This window comes from Pieris napi, chromosome 7, assembly GCF_905475465.1.
Source record: "Pieris napi chromosome 7, ilPieNapi1.2, whole genome shotgun sequence".
Taxonomy (NCBI): domain Eukaryota; kingdom Metazoa; phylum Arthropoda; class Insecta; order Lepidoptera; family Pieridae; genus Pieris; species Pieris napi.
Genome location: NC_062240.1, coordinates 7,992,946 through 8,011,078, shown reverse-complemented (window position 1 = coordinate 8,011,078; position 18,133 = coordinate 7,992,946). Strand labels below are relative to the sequence as shown.

General features: G+C 33.3%; 1 protein-coding gene across 2 annotated transcripts in view; it reads right to left on the bottom strand.

Annotated features, from left to right (window-relative positions):
* Positions 1 to 6,442: 6,442 nt before the first annotated feature.
* Positions 6,443 to 18,133, bottom strand: part of LOC125051225 (zinc finger protein Gfi-1b) — a 54,668-nt gene continuing 42,977 nt past the window's right edge. For both annotated transcript variants that reach the window (XM_047651437.1, XM_047651438.1), the window contains exons 5-6: positions 7,612 to 7,866; positions 6,443 to 6,820 (exon numbers count right to left, since the gene is read on the bottom strand). In XM_047651437.1, the coding sequence (XP_047507393.1) occupies positions 6,732 to 6,820; positions 7,612 to 7,866 (344 nt within the window). In that variant the 3' untranslated portion in view covers positions 6,443 to 6,731. The remainder of the gene's footprint in view (positions 6,821 to 7,611; positions 7,867 to 18,133) is intronic.

The window sequence follows — 18,133 nt, the reverse complement described above, 5'->3', positions numbered from 1 at the left end:
ATTAAGGTCTCGTGTTGGACACAATCAAATGCTTTGGATAAGTCGCAGAAAACACCTAAAGCGTCATGCGACTCCTCCCAAGCCTTAATTATATATCTATATAACTCAACACCGGCATCGGCTGTCGAGCGACCCTTGGTAAAACCGAACTGATTATTATGTAATAATTTGTTTACGTTGAAATGACTTACCAGTTGATTTAATATAATTTTTTCAAATATTTTACTACAAGTAGGTAGTACGGAAATTGGTCTAAAGTTACTGGGGTCGGACATACTACCTGCTTTAAATAATGGAATGACTTTACTATGTTTCATTAGATCGGGAAACTCGCCACTTTTAATACAATTGTTGAAAATTATAGCTAGATGGGGAGCAATTACATCAATTATGCTACTAATTATTTTTACAGAAATACCCCAAAGATCGGTAGTGTTCTTAATATCTATGGTTCTAAATATCCTCACTATATCGTCGGCACCAATGGGTCGGAATGTAAAACTGACCTTGCACTCGTTTACATTATCTTTGAGCAGCGATTCAGCGAGGGCGGGAGATGATTGAAGAGACTTTGTAGTCGAAATTGGAATGTCAGAAAAGTACTTATCGAAAACAATCGCTATCTCTTCGTTAGATTTGATTATAGTGTTATCGACACATAGTTCGATGTCTTGATTGCGATCCCTGACTCTTCCAGTTTCACTATCAATTATCTTCCAAGTCATTTTAGTTTTATTGCTACTATTTTTAATCTTGTTTTTAATATTTAAGGACTTGGCCGCGTAACAAACTTTCTTAAATAATTTCGAATAATTTCGAACATAAAGAATAAATTCTTCATTATGATTGTATGACTTTTCAGCGTAAAGGTCATACAACCGTTGTCTACTTTTATAAATTCCCGCTGTCGCCCAATCACTAAACGATTTACACTGCGAATGAGAGACTTTCTTTGGGGTAAAGATGGTGTTGAACTCTTTATTAATACAATCACTTAGATTGTTGTATTGTATATCAACGGTAGTACCTACCGGTAATAAAGGTAGGTGTTTACCTATATTATGTCTAAATCTCACCATTCGCTTTTTATTTACTGGAACAAACACACTGCTCTTATTTACTTGTTTCACCACTTTACATTTTAGCGCCACTAACTGTCCACAATGATCTGAGCTAAGATCAGTTGTAATTGAGGTTTGCATTGCCTCTGCATCTGTAAATACATTATCTATACATGTAGCAGTGGAGCTTGTAATTCTAGTGGGCTCAAGAAACAAGTTAACAAGATTGTAAGATTTTAATAACAGATTGAATTTTTTACTAATGGAGGTATTTTCTAATAAATTTATATTGAAGTCACCACATACAATAATATACTTATTGTTCTTAAAACTAACTTTACACAAAATTTCCTCCAACTTTGCTTCAAAAAAATCGTAAGATGCACTTGGTGGTCTATAAACACTTAAAATAATGCAATTCTCAATCTCTATACAGGCTACCTCCAAAGAGTGTTCTACAGACAGACACACGATGTCATTACGCTCTTTATACTTTAAATTTTTATTAACAATAATCAAAGAGCCCCCATGAATCGCCGACAATCTGCAAAACGAACTTGCAACTTGGTGCTGATCAAAGTTAAAGATGATTTGGCATTCTCTAAGCCAATGTTCGGTAATGCATAGGACATCAATTTTTCTTGATTTTAAAAACAACTCCAATTCTAATTCTTTGCCCAACATACCTTGCATGTTTTGATGCATCAAGTTTAAACAGTTGTTGTTAGTAATATTACATGTTTGTGTTGAGCTGAGTTGTACTAAATTATTGCTAGAGTTTGCCTCTATTGTCACACTATCTAATTTAAATTATTAATACTTAATGAAGTGCTACTGCAAGTATCACTACATTCTCTTAAGCTAAGCTGCTCAATAGAAGCAGTTGTCTCAAAAGCTAGCTGCTCAATAGAAGCAGTTGTCTGAAAAGCTAAATGTTTAGCTTTAGTTGTAAATAAAAAGTAAGATAGCATAGTAGCTATCTGTTGTAAATAATAATTAGGTAGGCGGAACCTATCCTTTGTCAATACATACTTATTTTTAAATATACAATTTATATCCATTAAATTAGGTAGTGTACCTAAGTCACAATTTAATTGTATATTGTTAGTAGTTAATGAATTGTGCAATAGCATATTTAACTTATATCTAATTTTATTTTCCTTTGGTGCACCTTTGATGTAAGGAAATGTATGCAAGACAATATTCTCTACATTAAGTGATTTTAATTTATCAATAAATGACAACAATTCATTTTGTCCTACATTTCCCCTTCTCCCAAAAAGCATTATTAAAGTTGTGTTATTTGTGTAATTTCCACACAAGACTTTGTTGAAAATGGTTACAGGGGTGGCTCCGGGCATACAATGATTTGTTACAATTTTGCCGGAGGACTGATATAATTTAGTACCAATATTTTTCCCTATATCATCACTAAATAACAGAATTTCACTTTTATTTACACTGACTTTTTCTATGAAACTGTCACTCTGCACACTGGGCTCACATGATAACAATGGAGGCTCCGCATTTGTCCCATTAAAACCACACTGGCAATTGTTGGTCAATGACAAGAAGCGTTGTTCATTGTATTGAGACAGTAGCAGAACCTCATCCATGGCCAATATGTGCTCCCCTATTTGTTGCTGGGCACAACTATATTTATCTGTCATATCTTGAAGAGAATTATGAAGACTTGTAATCCTAAATAAATGCAACTTTGTTATTAAAGTGCCTGCATCGATATCATGTTGATAAACGAGCTTTACCCATTAGATTAATGAAAAATCCATCATCACTTAGTAAACAGTATTGAACGTTGACAAACAGCGCGATTGGCTGATTGCTTTTTAAAATAATTGCTAATAATTTCAGAATATCTGTCGTTAATTCTGTGTACTCAAAAAAACGTGTACTACAATACAATTCATTCCTATATCCCCAAGGTGGTGGAACAGAGGGTGTTCACAATGCATCGCCATGGCGTTCTTTCTTGAGCCAAACACTTGACTTTAGACCGCGTTAAGCCAATGGCTCGTGTCTAGGCCAAAACTGGGCGTCGTCAGGATTCTTTAGCGTGTCCTTTTCCTTAGGGAGTCATATCTAGTGCCTGTTTGGGGATGTCATTGGATTCTGTTGGAGAGTCTGTACGATACATCTCTAGTTGCGTGGTAAAGTCTCGTAGTCGATTGGCGCACAACTGTGCTGGGAAATGTTCATTAGAAGTGTCCTTAGGCCAGAAGATTGCCAGGATCTGTCTCAGTTTAATAAAGGTCTGTATGCGTTGCGTGGTTGTTGTTGTTGTTTGAAAAGTTGAAGTTTCTTTGAATTTATGAATATTTTAGAAATATATTTTACCAAGAAATTTTGATGTTGTCATTAAGGATGAAAATATAAAAATGATGTCACAAAAATATTAAAAAATTTAGGTAGGTACATACCAAACCGAATATTAAGATTTTTTAATGGCTTGAATTAATAAAAATCTACTCGTGGTTCCGATTTCTACACAGCCCCATTTATATTGTTTAACTTTATTTGCACTGTTTCATAATTGATAATAAAGTCTTCTTAATAATAAAGTCCAATTGACATAATCACAAGTACCTACTTTCTATATCAAGCAAGCATATTAGTTGGATGGAGTAATTCACACTTTTAGCGCTGTACATTGCTTATAAAACCTTCGAAAACAACGTTAGTGGGCCTTTAAAGACACCGAGCTCATACTTCATTTGTTTTGAATATGTGGTGTAATAACTTGATGATTAATGTAAGTGTAACATAATTAAATGGCGTCGCAATACAATAATACAGTATTAGTCCAAAATGTACCAAAACTTTGTAATAATTAATCGATTACCGACTCGATACAATATTCGATTAATATTCATCGCCCCAAGTAACTTGAGACGTACTCGCAAATCGCTTTACGCTCCCGAATCGAATTATGATGAACTGAAGTCTATTATCATAATACTGATTAAGTATTGAGTGAATTTTGTTCGGAATATCTTACGCTCAATATCAAGATACTTTGAAAATTTCTCATGTCATTTAACACCTAATTTTCGAATTTTACATTCTCGTGGGAACAACACGCAAAAATTCCGCCTCATAAATGGAAGTAACCCTTATACTAGCGAGCCATTCCGTGGCAAAAGTCCGTCAAATATCTATGAATAACGCTCGATAGCGGTAAGTCCTTCCGTAAGCACATAGGAGTAATTTAATATAGAAATAATGCAGGTAATAAAAATCTTGTTTACACCTATTACTAGCCTATATCGTTTGAGCATATACAATGGTCAGAGAAACAAAGACATCATATTTTAATTTTTATTGTGAAGGGTCTCTATTATATATAACAAGTCATATAACTTTGGAGTGACACGTGCTTTAACGGTTATAACTGCACAGATTATTCCATAGTTCCACGAGGCAAACATATTTCTGCATTTCAATCACTTATCATAAATATTTTTTATTGATTTTTGATATCTATTTACTTTCAAAGTGGCATAGACGTGTTATAGCAAGAGCTATTTGGACTTATGCCTTAAAATACGTTTTTTTACACACAGTATGACAGTGTAGTTGTGTATGAATACAGCGGTTAGGTTTTGTGTGACGACCTATCATATTGATTTTTACATTAAACAATTTGTTTATGTATCAAATCAAAGGTAAATGAATTTATAATTTATTTACATAACGAATAACTTAAATATGTATATAATTCTTTCATGTCATTCTTTATATATTTAATAAAATTAAACAACATTATTGTTATATAATTATTTATTGAAGTGTTAACTTGTAATATGACACATGATTGCACGAATTCTTTGGATTTGTTTACATTATATACATTTAACTTATACTAACTTAAATATAACAATTGTACTAATATAACTTGTAACAATAACTTAACTAGTATCTGCCGTAATTTGTACAAGAGGAAATTATTTTAACATATTTTATTAAAAGTAACGAGTTTTATACAGGAATTAAAAATTATTTATATTATAAGATATACATAAATAGTTTACTGTATATATGTGTATAGTTTTCTGTTTCAGTAAACTGCTTTGGTATATTTCGATCACATATTTTGCATGTGTCTTCGATTTACACAGATTTTGGTAACGATAACTTACACGTTTTATGATCAATGTTATTAAACGATCTTATTAAATTGTTTGAAAGCACTTTGAATTTTACCAATTTATTTTTATTTATTTGGAATGGTATGTTGTATATGGAACCAGCAAGGGGCTTTAACATAGTTTTTTTGACGCTAATATCTGCGTAAAATATGTATAATTGTCTAATTAATAATATTTTACGCCTACCTCAGAACTAAGTTGTTCGTCAAATTCGTGGTATGCGAACTACTGGGCGTCGGAAAACTTTGGCGTTTTTAAAATTACTTTGGTATATTATAAACATTATACATCTTTTTACAATCGTTCCTATATTAACGTATACCGTAGTCTTATTATTTACAAAAATATAACAAGCGTGAATACATTTATATGTAACAATCAAAATAAATAATGTTCAATATTTTTGGATTATCTTTGGTATAAAATAATAGTCTTACATATCTCGTATGGAATGGAAAGTATGGATTTTGGAATGGCTAGGCCTATACATCATATAATTGAAATAAAGATATCTAAAGATTATATTGGAATTATAAAAGGAATGCTACAATTGTCTTATAAACCCACTTATTCGTAAAATCAGAATGAAAGTACTTTTTGTCTCTTTCTGACAAATTATGTTACCGCTGCAGCTGTGATAAAAAGAGACTTAGTTAAAACTAGATTTTTTAATAAATACTGAGATCAAAAACATTTTTACAATAAGCTTATTACAGAGCTAACAGCTCACTGGTAAATTATATGTTTTCCGAAGTTTCAGTATATATATTCTTTGCAGTTAATTAATCTCAAATAATTTATGTACAGCCGTCTTACTACGTAATTTCAGCGATGTAAATATTCGATACCCGGTTATCAGGTGGATATTGAAGAAAAAGATGTCAAATGTGTGTAAAACAATAATTTAAATCGCTTTTAAAATTACAAGATAAGCTCGGCTCATTGATATACAAAAAACCCAAGATGCACACTCAATGCGCTCAATGCGCACGCTGTGAAGCACCCGAAAAGTCGGATAAATTTAAAATTATATTAAATAGTTGTAAATAAAAAAGTCATGTTTGACTCCACTCTATACCTTGTCCTACCGACCACGGTCGGTCGTAAAATTTTATTGCTTTAAGTACGTATACACTGCGTTGTAATAACAACTTTAAGCAATTCGCGTAAGGTTGATTTTGCAATAATATATGCTTGTAACATATACTGTTATAGACATACTGTTATAGAAAGGGACAGAAATAGTGTTTCGGGACACTTTCGAGCTACTTTTATTCGAGACTGTGCATCTCGGGTTTTTTGTATATCAATGGCTCAGCTACTAAAGAATGTATTCCAATTACCATCCGTCATAAATCCGTCAAACTTATCGTAAAAGCTCATACAATGAAACTAATTGTTAACATTACCCATTATCTTTAGAAAGCATCACTACTGAGTTAAATCACAAATTGTCTTTCTATACCTATCAGCCTTGGCGCCACGGCGCGAAGGCTGTTGAGCTTCAAGAAGGAAGAGGCTGTAGAGGCGGTACAGAGGTACTGAGGGCGCGGTAGTCGGGACGAATGTGCTCTGGGTGAGTGGTGCGAAGATCTGTGATCAAAATGTTTAGTTATTAAAAGTATTCTATTAGGTCCTTAGGACCATACATACAAAGTTGGCGTTTTATATGGGAGGAATAAAAAGTAGATTTTTTAAAATAGAATTTATTTAATTAATCAAAGTATGTACCATTGCTATTTATGCACGTTTACCATCATTGATCCCTTGACTAAAAAAACCATTCGGACGGAAATTAATAAAATCTTTGAAAAAATTGAATTTGGAATTCCTAACCAAAGAGGAGATATTTGAAGTCTAAGTGGCCAGTACGACAAAACGCCTATTTCATATATTGTAAGGACCTAATATAACCCCAAATCTTTGACAAGTGTTTGGTAAAAGTTTTATTTAGCTTATTAACGAAGGAGATGACATCTTCAGAATAAGTTGGTATTGTTCGATAAAAGTAGCTTTAGAAAGAAAAATATATAAAGCAAACATACTCAAAAAAATTCATATAAAATTACGTTGTAGGTATTATTCTTCGCACATGACTTAATACTTAACAGTTACTTTACTGTAGCTTTTTTAAAACAATTTTTATTTCTACTAGACAAAGTTTATATACGAAACGAGTATTAAAATATGCATCACTTTGCTTTTAACTTTAAAATAATACCCTAATGTATTCTGAATATAGGTTCAAAGATCTAAATAAAACAAGCTGCCGTCTCTGAAAGGTCAAAGGGTCGATTAAAGCTTTCATTTCAATGGGCGAGTTTCTTGAATGAAGCCGTAAGTTTCTTAAACAATTGCTTCATTAAATATAAAAGAAATCTTACCTATCCTATGATCCGAGACATGCATATCCGGGTGCATGGCATGAACATCAGTATGTGATGGCATATGCTGAGCATTGCGCAGATCCGCATGCTGTGTCTCCCTGTGTCTTCGTAAATCTACCTTGCGTTGAAAGGCTCTGCCGCAGAGTTCACAGGCAAAAGGTTTAAAACCGGTATGCTTCCGCGAATGAGTGATTAGGTTCGAAGATTGACTAAAGGCTTTGCCGCATACTTGACACTTGTGAGGTTTTTCACCTGAGAACAAACGCATAGTATTAGTTTATGCTACGCGTTTAATATATAATAACTATTTTATTTTAGTTCACTGGATTGAACCGGAGACGTCTTATGCTAAAGAAGCAAGTAACTTAATTATGAGTCTCTAATTATAATCGGAATCACGATGGCTTTCCAATAGAATGATCCGGATAACCGTGCTTCAGATATCCGGGTATCGATCGCTGTCCGGATGTGGGTGGAGGGTGCAGGGTTGTCAAATGCATAAATATTTTTCAATACAAATAAAAGATCATTTTATATATTATTAGGTATTGTGATCTTAACACACAAATACGCCAATATTAAGATAATAACATATTGCCAATTAAACTTGATAACCTCGGACAGCTATCGGGAGGTTATCATTAAAACGCGCAAACCATTTTAAATTTTAACGCCTGATTATTTTAATTATGCAAAGTGCTATTACTCACATCTCCAAATTATAAAACTGAAAAAGGCAATAAATTTTGTCAAGAAAGCCTATTCATAAGTTTTAATACGTTCCTAAAATAGCATTATTTTATCACTTTAAGCAACAACTAGAAAACAATATCACAAATTTCTAATATTATAAACAATATAATATCCTCTATTAAGAATATTGGTTAACATTACGACTTGAAAAATCCATAATAATTAATAACGTTGTATTTAAAACAATTTATAGGTTACTTCTCAAGATCCCACCAAAAGATTGACGTTAACATTGACGTTTGACACTTGACTTAAAGTATCCATAGATAATTAATATTATGAATAGACAGCTTATGGCAGGCACAGATTAGTTTTGGTTCACGTATACATTTTAATAAAATATTGCAAGGAACAACCCTAAACATATGAACGTCCAAACACGTCGTATTAATACACGTACCGTAATCTGTGCCAAGTCGAGGCCGCATTACGGATGCGTGGAAGAAGCGTCCGGACAATATATTGCCCGGATATATACCCGGTTATAACCGTTTGTACCCGGCTATTAGGAGTTTATGTATCGTGATTGAAGTGTGGAATTTAATAACCTCTGGACTTCTTTGATGAGTTCGCTGACATTAGTAAGGCTCTTTAGGAATTTAACTGTTTTATGGAGCCACAGGATAAATATTTTTTTATTAAAGGTTTTAGTAGCTTATGCTTGAATATATATTTCTAAGGGTTAATATTTGTATTTTTTTATGAAGATATAATAATTTAATGTTATATAAATCAGAATGACCAGCTTTGTTCTTTTTCTTTACGCTTAGATTGTCTCGCTACACCAATCGGTCGCCACCGCAGTATCACTAACAAATCACAGCATCGTACCGATACCTAACAATTAGGTATATTTCGAAAAAGGGCCGCGAATGCCTTCAATCAAGGGGTCCGACTTCATTAGAGCGACAGAGATGCGGACCTCTCTTTTACGCGGGACCAATTTATATCTGTCGTGCTATTGGCCGTGATTGCGGGACTCCACCCAGCGTCGCATAGCAACGGGAGGGGGTTCCCCCTCCTCCCCGTTATGGATCGCAATTTTCCTTTGAATTGGAAATCAGAGTTCGCGTCCCTCGTTAGTCCTCCATCTTCGATAGCAGATTTGTGAAGATGTTCCTTTGTGCGATATTGATGTTTTTTATGTATCGTGTGTTGAATTTTAACGTATCGTTTTTGTTTGACTTGAATTTATATTGCTTTTATTTTATTCCTGCTGTAGTAGTGTTAATATTTTTCTACTATTTGCCTAAGCTGCTCAATAGTGTATGACAAGACCCATTTCTATGTCTGCCACATTAATTGATCAGCGTTCTAAGTCCACAAACCCAAAACAATTATAATTTTGAAGGTAATTAAAACAGAATCTCCAAACGGGCGAGGCAATTATCAATTAAAACTTATATGAACAAATGAATTCTGTAACAATCTTATGTATTAGTGAATACTTAAAAAAAAGTCGTGTATTAAGTATGCACTGCCGAAAATAAAGGCAAAAAACTGATAAAATTTAAACTCGGAACTTTGTACCTACAATGTCTCCTAAGTACAACAAAAGGCATAAAGCCGAGCCAAGACAGGAATTACACAAAATTACGTACCAAAAGTCCAAGTGCGTAAAATCTTCTCAACTCAACGGCGTAATTACGGCCTATATAAGTGGGATGGGGGTTTGGGGTGCCTTAATTGTTCTTAAGGCTCCCCCGGGATGGAGAAGGATCGACAATTCATTGAGTTCTCAGCGTTGAAAGATATACTGGCTGGATTTTGTATGCGCGCCTTATTTCTTGTTGAGGAAAACCAGGTTTGTCATATTAGAAGGCTTTAGTGGGTTTGTTATGTTCAAATTTTCATTGTTTTGTCCTTATCACTCTCGTATCACTTTGAACGTAAATAAACACAACAAAACAGTCATATACCTACTATAAGGCTAATAGGACGTTTATGATCGACAGTTGATAACTTATATATTACTTACTTTATAATTAAAGTTACTTTTTTAATTTATAGGTGTTTTGAGAATTCAAATAATTTTGTTATAAGTATGACCACGACCGTCTAATTATAAATTTTGTATTAATAAAAAAAAGAGATAATACGTTTATTGGCAAAATAACTCTATTTTTCGGAGCATCCGCAATTTTATTTTTACAAACTAAATGTCTACAAATCGCCCATTTTCCTATAATAGCTAGTTCGAAATATGCTTAGCGGAGCTTTCATTTAATATAATATCTATCTGTTTAGCGTGTCACGTAAAAAATCACGTGGCATCAGCGATTCACGCTCGTTACGTTTCTAGTACGTCGTTCTGTTTCTATAGCTGTGTAAAGTTTTAACGCGTTGAGATTTTTTACTATACAGCGTAGTCGGTAGGTATTTTATGTACATAGCCATTGACAATGGCTTCACACTCTTTATGGATCATTTATTTCAACAATTACTTAGTGGATTTTTATGATAAATGTCTAATGCAATTCAATTACCTAAATTTAAATTTCTATTCTCTGTGGTTTAGTCTCTTGATAGAACATCTTTAGAGGAAAGTAGAGACTCAGAAGTTTTAACATTACATTATGCGTGAATACGAAAATCTAAATAATGCTGTATTCTGATTATATACTACTACAAAATTCGGCATTAAAGAATAAAGCATTTATGTTAATTAAACCATAAATATCTTTGTATAACTGAAAGTAATAATTGTTTCGTATTTTAATGAAATCCGTTAACTTTCGGTTCGGTTCCAAATTAACTCATATATCTTGTATGTTAATGATACAGTGGTGCTACATACATATGGGTCAGATTGCATTTGTTTTTTTTATACACAGTGACTGACACATATTTTTAGATCAAAGATTGTTGTTAATCGATATTTACTATTGAGCAAGAGAGTATTGAACAGGAAAACTCATTGCGGTGTGTTGAGCTTAAACCGCTAGCCAACTCATACCTGGTAGAGATATATCAAACTGTATATTTATATATGTGAAAGCAAAATACGCGTTGTGAATATTGAGCTAGACTAGAGTGGGGCGTTAAGCATCAAGATCCCTGAGATTGAAGGTATCCCGGTGAGCGATAACCGTAAATCCCGAACTACCTCTAGAAAATACAGATATGCATTGATAAAGGATTTTAAGGTTATAAAATCAAGGAACACATTTCACAGCATGATAAAAGAATATAACAGATTTCGCAATTTTAACTATTTTATAAAAAGTAAAAAAGATAGGTAAAGTGGAATTTATACTTTAATTGTTAATTTATTTACGGGGGCAAACGGGCAGGAGGCTCATCTGATGTTAAGTGATAGACACTCACATTGCGAGAGGGCTCGCAAAGGCCGGCACCTTTTAAGAATTGGTACGTTTTGGACATACATTGGTGGGCAGCTGTTTCCACATATTGTTGGTGCGCGGCAAAAACTGCCTTAAAAAGCTCTCAGTTGTGGAACGACAGACGTCGAAATGAAACGGGTAGAATTTCCGATCGATGATGAAACTAGATACTAACTGCAGGTATTAGTCCGAACAACTCCACTACTTTTTTTTACGATTTTAAACATGAAAACCTCTTTTTATTCTCTTTTGCTTTCTTATGACTTTTCCGGATATAAATGTGTTTTATTATCACTACCTTTCTATTATTATTATATTACTCTCTATTATCTTTTAATTAAAAACATATATAAAGGTCATAGGATCAGGAATCTATAACAACCTGTGGTGCTGTGGTGAAAGATATTAATTGACATTTCTTTATGATACATTGAAAAACGACCCAAATCACAAACAAGATGATAAAGGAAATTATAACGAATCTGTTAGAAACAGACGTCGAATTAACGGAGAAAATCATTACGGGCCATTATCGAGGCACTAAACGCGAGATTCGCAATAAAACAGACATTAATATAATTAAATTATAGAATCCGGCCCTGGCTGGCTCATCTGCACAGTATCAGAGCGGGATTTTTATGGCGACGTACTTTAGCGAGCTCTGAATTAAATATATGATGCTCACAGCTTAAAGTGCTTCCTGCAAGATTTTAAGAAATATTCTGCCGATTTATTATTAAAGCGATGTTTATTTTGTAAATCACTTTAGTTCCTTAGTATTTATTTTATATTGTTTGTTCTAAGTAGAATACTCCAAAATTTATTTACTTAAAAAAAATTTAGTTTGCTATGTCACGGTCAATTTACAATAATAGTATATATACAGGGTGGCCAAAAAGTCGTGGATCAAACGCAAATAGGTGATAGATGAGGTCATCAGCGGCAAAAAATTGTTCTACGGGAGGTCTCTAAGGTCAACCCCTGCAGAGTTATGATTTTTGGCCACCCTGTATATATATAATTAAAAATAATAGTATGTGGTAATACCTTTTTCTATCGGTAACTAAGGCTTACAATATGAGTTATGGAGACTATATTAATATTTTCCTTAGCTTAATTTAAAAAGGTTCTTTAATTGCATACTTTTCTTTTATTCCTTCTTTTGTCTCTACTGTCACTTGTTTATATATATTATAAATAATATTGTAATACTTTAGTCGTAATAAAGAAGGTTCTTTCATTTCATCGTTTTGTTATTATTCTTCATATTCCTTCCTTTATTTAATAAATGTTTATTCTTTGTGTATAGGATTAAAAATATACTTAATAATACTGTGAACCGTACCTCACGTAGAGTATGAAGATTGTAGTGTTTAGGGGCGGGAATGCACTCTCAATGCACCTGAGACCGTAAGTGCGCTTTTGTCGAAGCTGAAAATCCATACCTCTCTTAAAGCTACACTACACTCTTTATTTATACTGTTTCAACTGAAGTTCTTTTAAAGATTAGTCTAAAGTCAAGAGTGAAGTATAGTTATTAGGCAAAGAGAAAAGGCGATGTATGAAAATTGTTTCATACTTCAGTCTTAAGATTTGTAAGTTATAATAATAAAAATGTAGGTATATGTTAACAAATCTTCACGCGGCAAGGCGTGATTCCGAGGTCGGCTGAGTGAGGATTTCTGCTGAATCCCGGTTTATGAGCCTCCCTGAACCCCTCCCCACAACCCACGCGGATAATGCAAGAATATTATCTGCCCAAATCCTTTATGGATATCTGTTTTTAGAATGAATGCGAATAAAATCTTGATTTCTTTATAGATTCGATATCAATAGCTCGTTTATATCTATTGTATGTGGTTTTTAAAATATATGATGGATTATTAAGTATTAATGTCAATGCGATTAATTGTATTCGGAAACACGAACATAGTGTCAAAACATAGAACACTAAGACTGTTAATGAACATTACCAATTAGCTTCAAGCTACAAGTATCAAAGAAAATTAGGTTAACATAATATTACTTTTTAGCCAGAATTATTGTGCTTGTCGCTTTTGTTAACTATATTGTAAGGAAAAATATTGGTACGCGTTGAAGATTGAACAGAAACATTATATAACAGTTTTATCATTGGCAAAGTCGTTCTTAATTTTTATCTCATATTTATAAAACCGCAAGAGTTAGGTTTAAAGACATTTATTCTCATAACAGACAATAGTCACTTACCTACATGAGAACTTATAGGTATGGCGTGTAGGTTGGTTTATATTAGTTTTTACAACACGGTGTAAAAGCCTGAAATGTTTTCACAGTGTAAAATCTATTACACAGCAATCAGGCAAACAAACAAGCGCTTCTGTCTCAATCTTTCCTACAACTAATGGAAACGCAATCTTACTAGAGAGCTTCGCAAACAAACCGAAATTACGTCGTCGGTTCAAAGAAATTGCCTTTGAACGAGAAAATATTAGCACATCCTTAATTTTCCGGAAATAATTGATTCCGGAAATTACTAATAACATCCGGTCTCCAATAGTGGCTTTGTTTTAATATTGTATAAAGGAGGCGGTGCTACCTTACTATTTTAATATATTGGATGAAGAAATTTGTGTAATCGAACTGATTTTTTTCATATCACAAGTGCATATAAATGACTTTTTGATAGTGTCTTTTGAACTCCCTATATAGTCTAGATATATTCTGGTATATGAAAGCCTGACTAATAGACAGATCAATAACCAATACCTCACATTAGCTATTATTAATCACGGCTACTATGTAACGACGTCAATAGATGTAATATAAGGAATGTTTTGATCTTCCAGTTATTTTAGATAAACACAAAACAATTTTGTATGTAACCACCCCCCACCCACAGACGAAACCCAGGTCAGCGCAGACTTTTACGATTTCTGCTTCGGAAAGATATATGCTGTGTAAATGCCACTTAGAGAGAAGATTTATTGAACCTTGTGTATGGACTCGGTATTTCAAACGTATAGCTTACGTGACTTGAAATATTCGCATATGCATATTTTTTATGGCATAACAGGAAATACATTGTTATTATAATACTATATGCTTTAAAGGAAATGTTTATACAACAGTGGCGGCTCATTGGTCTAGTGGTTAGTACCCCTGCGAATCCATGTGTCCCGGGTTCGATCCCGGCTGAGACAAACATCGATGTGATGAGCATTTGGTGTTGTGCTTAGGTCTTGGGTGTTTAAATATGGATTTATATGTCTATCTACCTATAAGATGTATGTATATCCGTTGCCTAGTACCCATAACACAAGCTTCACCAGCTTAGCATGGGACTAGGTCAATTGGTGTGAATTGTCCAATCATAAAAAAAAAACATTTTATAATATAAAGTGCTGCTTACAAGTGTCTATGTGTTATTCGTTATTATAAATGCTGCAGTTCTAGATTAAACTTTTTTATTATGTTGGCAATACTATTGTCATTAATCAATACTAAGCATTAAAATGCGAAAAAAAAATTGTGACTGAAATGATGCGACGCAAAATTATATTAGTATGTACCCATAACTGATTCTTTTAACACCTTAACTACGATAATGTTAAATTTTGTAACGATAATCTATGTTAGGTGAGGTAATAGATTATAAACATTGGTCAAAACAGAGTACGATGATTGGTAATCCCGGGAAAACCTAATAAGATCCTTGCTCGTTGACAGTTGACAAATTCGTTAATTCCACGACCCTCGGCTAGGGTGAGGTATTTTCCTCGAAATCAGACAGGCGAAAATTTTTGCTGTTTCACAGAGAGCATTTCTGAAGTGTTTTTATATCCATAAATTATTTTCACAAAATCCTTTAATGTCACGAAATCTTATAAAGTACAAAAAACTATTGTGTGTACCTTGTGTCAGGCATTGGAGGGTGATCACTTGCTTATTAGATTTATAAATGGTCCTGAAACAGATTCAGAAATCTGAGGCCCAGACCTAATAAGGTTGTAGCGCCACTGATTTATTTATCCATACTAATATTATAAAGAGGAAAGGTTTGATTTTTTGTTGGTTTGAAATGAATAGGCTCCGAAACTACTGGACCGATTTCAAAAATTCTTTCACCGTTGGCAAGCTACATTATTCCCGAGTGACATAGGCTATGTTTTAGGGATGCTTACTAAAACTAGAATAATCTAACCCAAGGTGTAAAAAAATAAACAAAAAACTTCCTTAATCGTGTGCGCTGCGAAAACTTTTAATGATTGAACAAAATGATGTATTACAATTTTCAGGACACATCACTATCTATAAAAAATGTCGTGATAGCATGTCTATATCTTTTATAGTTACGTCACAATGAGCGTCCTTTTATTTTTTTATTAAAATACCACCGCTAGAAAAGGCTCTTTATTCGTATCTAGGTATTGATCCTTATCAAAATAATTACCAACGTTTCACATAAGCTACAATTTAATGGCATAACCACCAAAAAAGCATGGTGGATTGGTGTTCTCCTGCCGTTTCTCTTGAATAGTTTACTACTATGAAATATAGCAAAAATCTTAGCCACAGCAACGCTTGGCCGAGTCTACTAGTTATAGATATAAATAAACTCTATGTCTGTTTAATGAGCGACTGTTCGCCTATAAGGTAACGTGGAACTTTAATATTAAAAGCACAGAATAAAGGTCACCAGACATCAATTGCCGTATAGCAATAAGGGAGGTGACAGTAACATTCCTCGCGTTCCACTCTTAACACCGAACAACTGAGTTGTGGATGTGGTATTTATTATTTTTCCCAAGCCGATCCATGGAAAGTAATCTTTTCGTACCAACTTATATAAAAAATAATATATCTAATTGCATTTAACTTACGTAAAATAAATAAATAAATCAGTGGCGCTACAACCTCTTTAGGTCTGGGCCTCATATTTCTGTTTCATGATCATATTTATAAATCTAATAGGCAAGTAGGTGATCAGCCTCCCGTGCCTGACATACGCCGTCGACTTTTTGGGTCTTAGACAAGTTGGTTTCCTCACGATGTCTTCCTTCACCGTTCGAGCGAATGTTAAATACGCACATAGAAAGAAAGTCCATCGGTGCATAGCCGGGGATCGAACCTACGACCAGGGATGAGAGTCGCATGCTGAATCCACTAGGCCAACACTGCTGCTTTTAATTTAAGTACTCTTTCGCTTTCTTCTGTCAAATTTTATTTACTTAACCGTGAACCGTAAAAAAAATTATATTATACTTACCCCACGAATTATTCTAGATATTGGAGAAAACAGCAATCAGTTACATTTTAAGTTAATATAATATATATGACACTCACAAATAACTAATGGTAAAATAATTTTTAAAATCAGTAGATCGAGAGATTACCCCATACAACCTCAGAAAATTTACTTTATAATAGTTTAGATGACCTTTAGGCTGTGATTAATTAGTTTCTTTGGCGTTTAATTTTATTCTTTGTGATGGTTTTCTTTTTACACGCTTTATATTAGCTTCACCTGTATGTATGTATGTATGTAACCGACTCCTTCGGACTCGATTTTGACCCACTTTTAACGGACAGATTTAATTCAAACTTTGCGCACCTGTCAAAGATCGATGACAATGCAATAATCCGAAAAAATAAATAAATAATAGTTTAAAAAACTAAAAAACACGCACATCAAACTAAAAAGTGAAAAATAATTCCTAATTTAGGCTGGAAATGGTAATGAACAAAAAATACTGGTATTATTGTGAAAAAGCTTGGGGCGCTCTGTGCCATATTTTTCGTCTATCGAGCAACCCACGCTTCCTCACAATTATTTATTGTTTATTATATATTTTAAACTATTATTTATTGTGGTTAATTTTGTGTAAGTAACTCGGCACCTTTAATTTAAGTTCCTGTATCTTAATATTGGGGCTTATATTAGGCACTATTTATTAAAAGTATCTATAAGATGTCAACATTAACTGACAACTTTGTTTCCTGTGATTAATTAGTTTCTTAGGAATTTTTTTTTATTCTTGGCGGGTACTTACTCTTACCTTTATATTAGTTTACCAGTTTCAAGGCGAAAACTTAAAGTCAATAACATATACATATCTTCTAGCTTTGTAATACTATTCCTGTTTGTGTGCGTGGAATTATCAAAGGCGTAATATTTACTGCAATAATTAATTTGTCGTCATTCGATAGTATATCAATTGTAAACATTATTATGCAAATTACAAAGATTTGCGTAACTTCCTGCAGAATCGGGTTTGCGTTATTTTCCTTTATTTAATTCAATTAATGATTAATTCATTTTTAGTGTATTAAATCATGGCCTTCAAAACGTATATGGTTTAAGGAAAAAAAGTTACTACTACTATTTAAATGCATTTTCCTTAATAAATTACGCTATACTAAACTCCAAAATTGATAGTTAG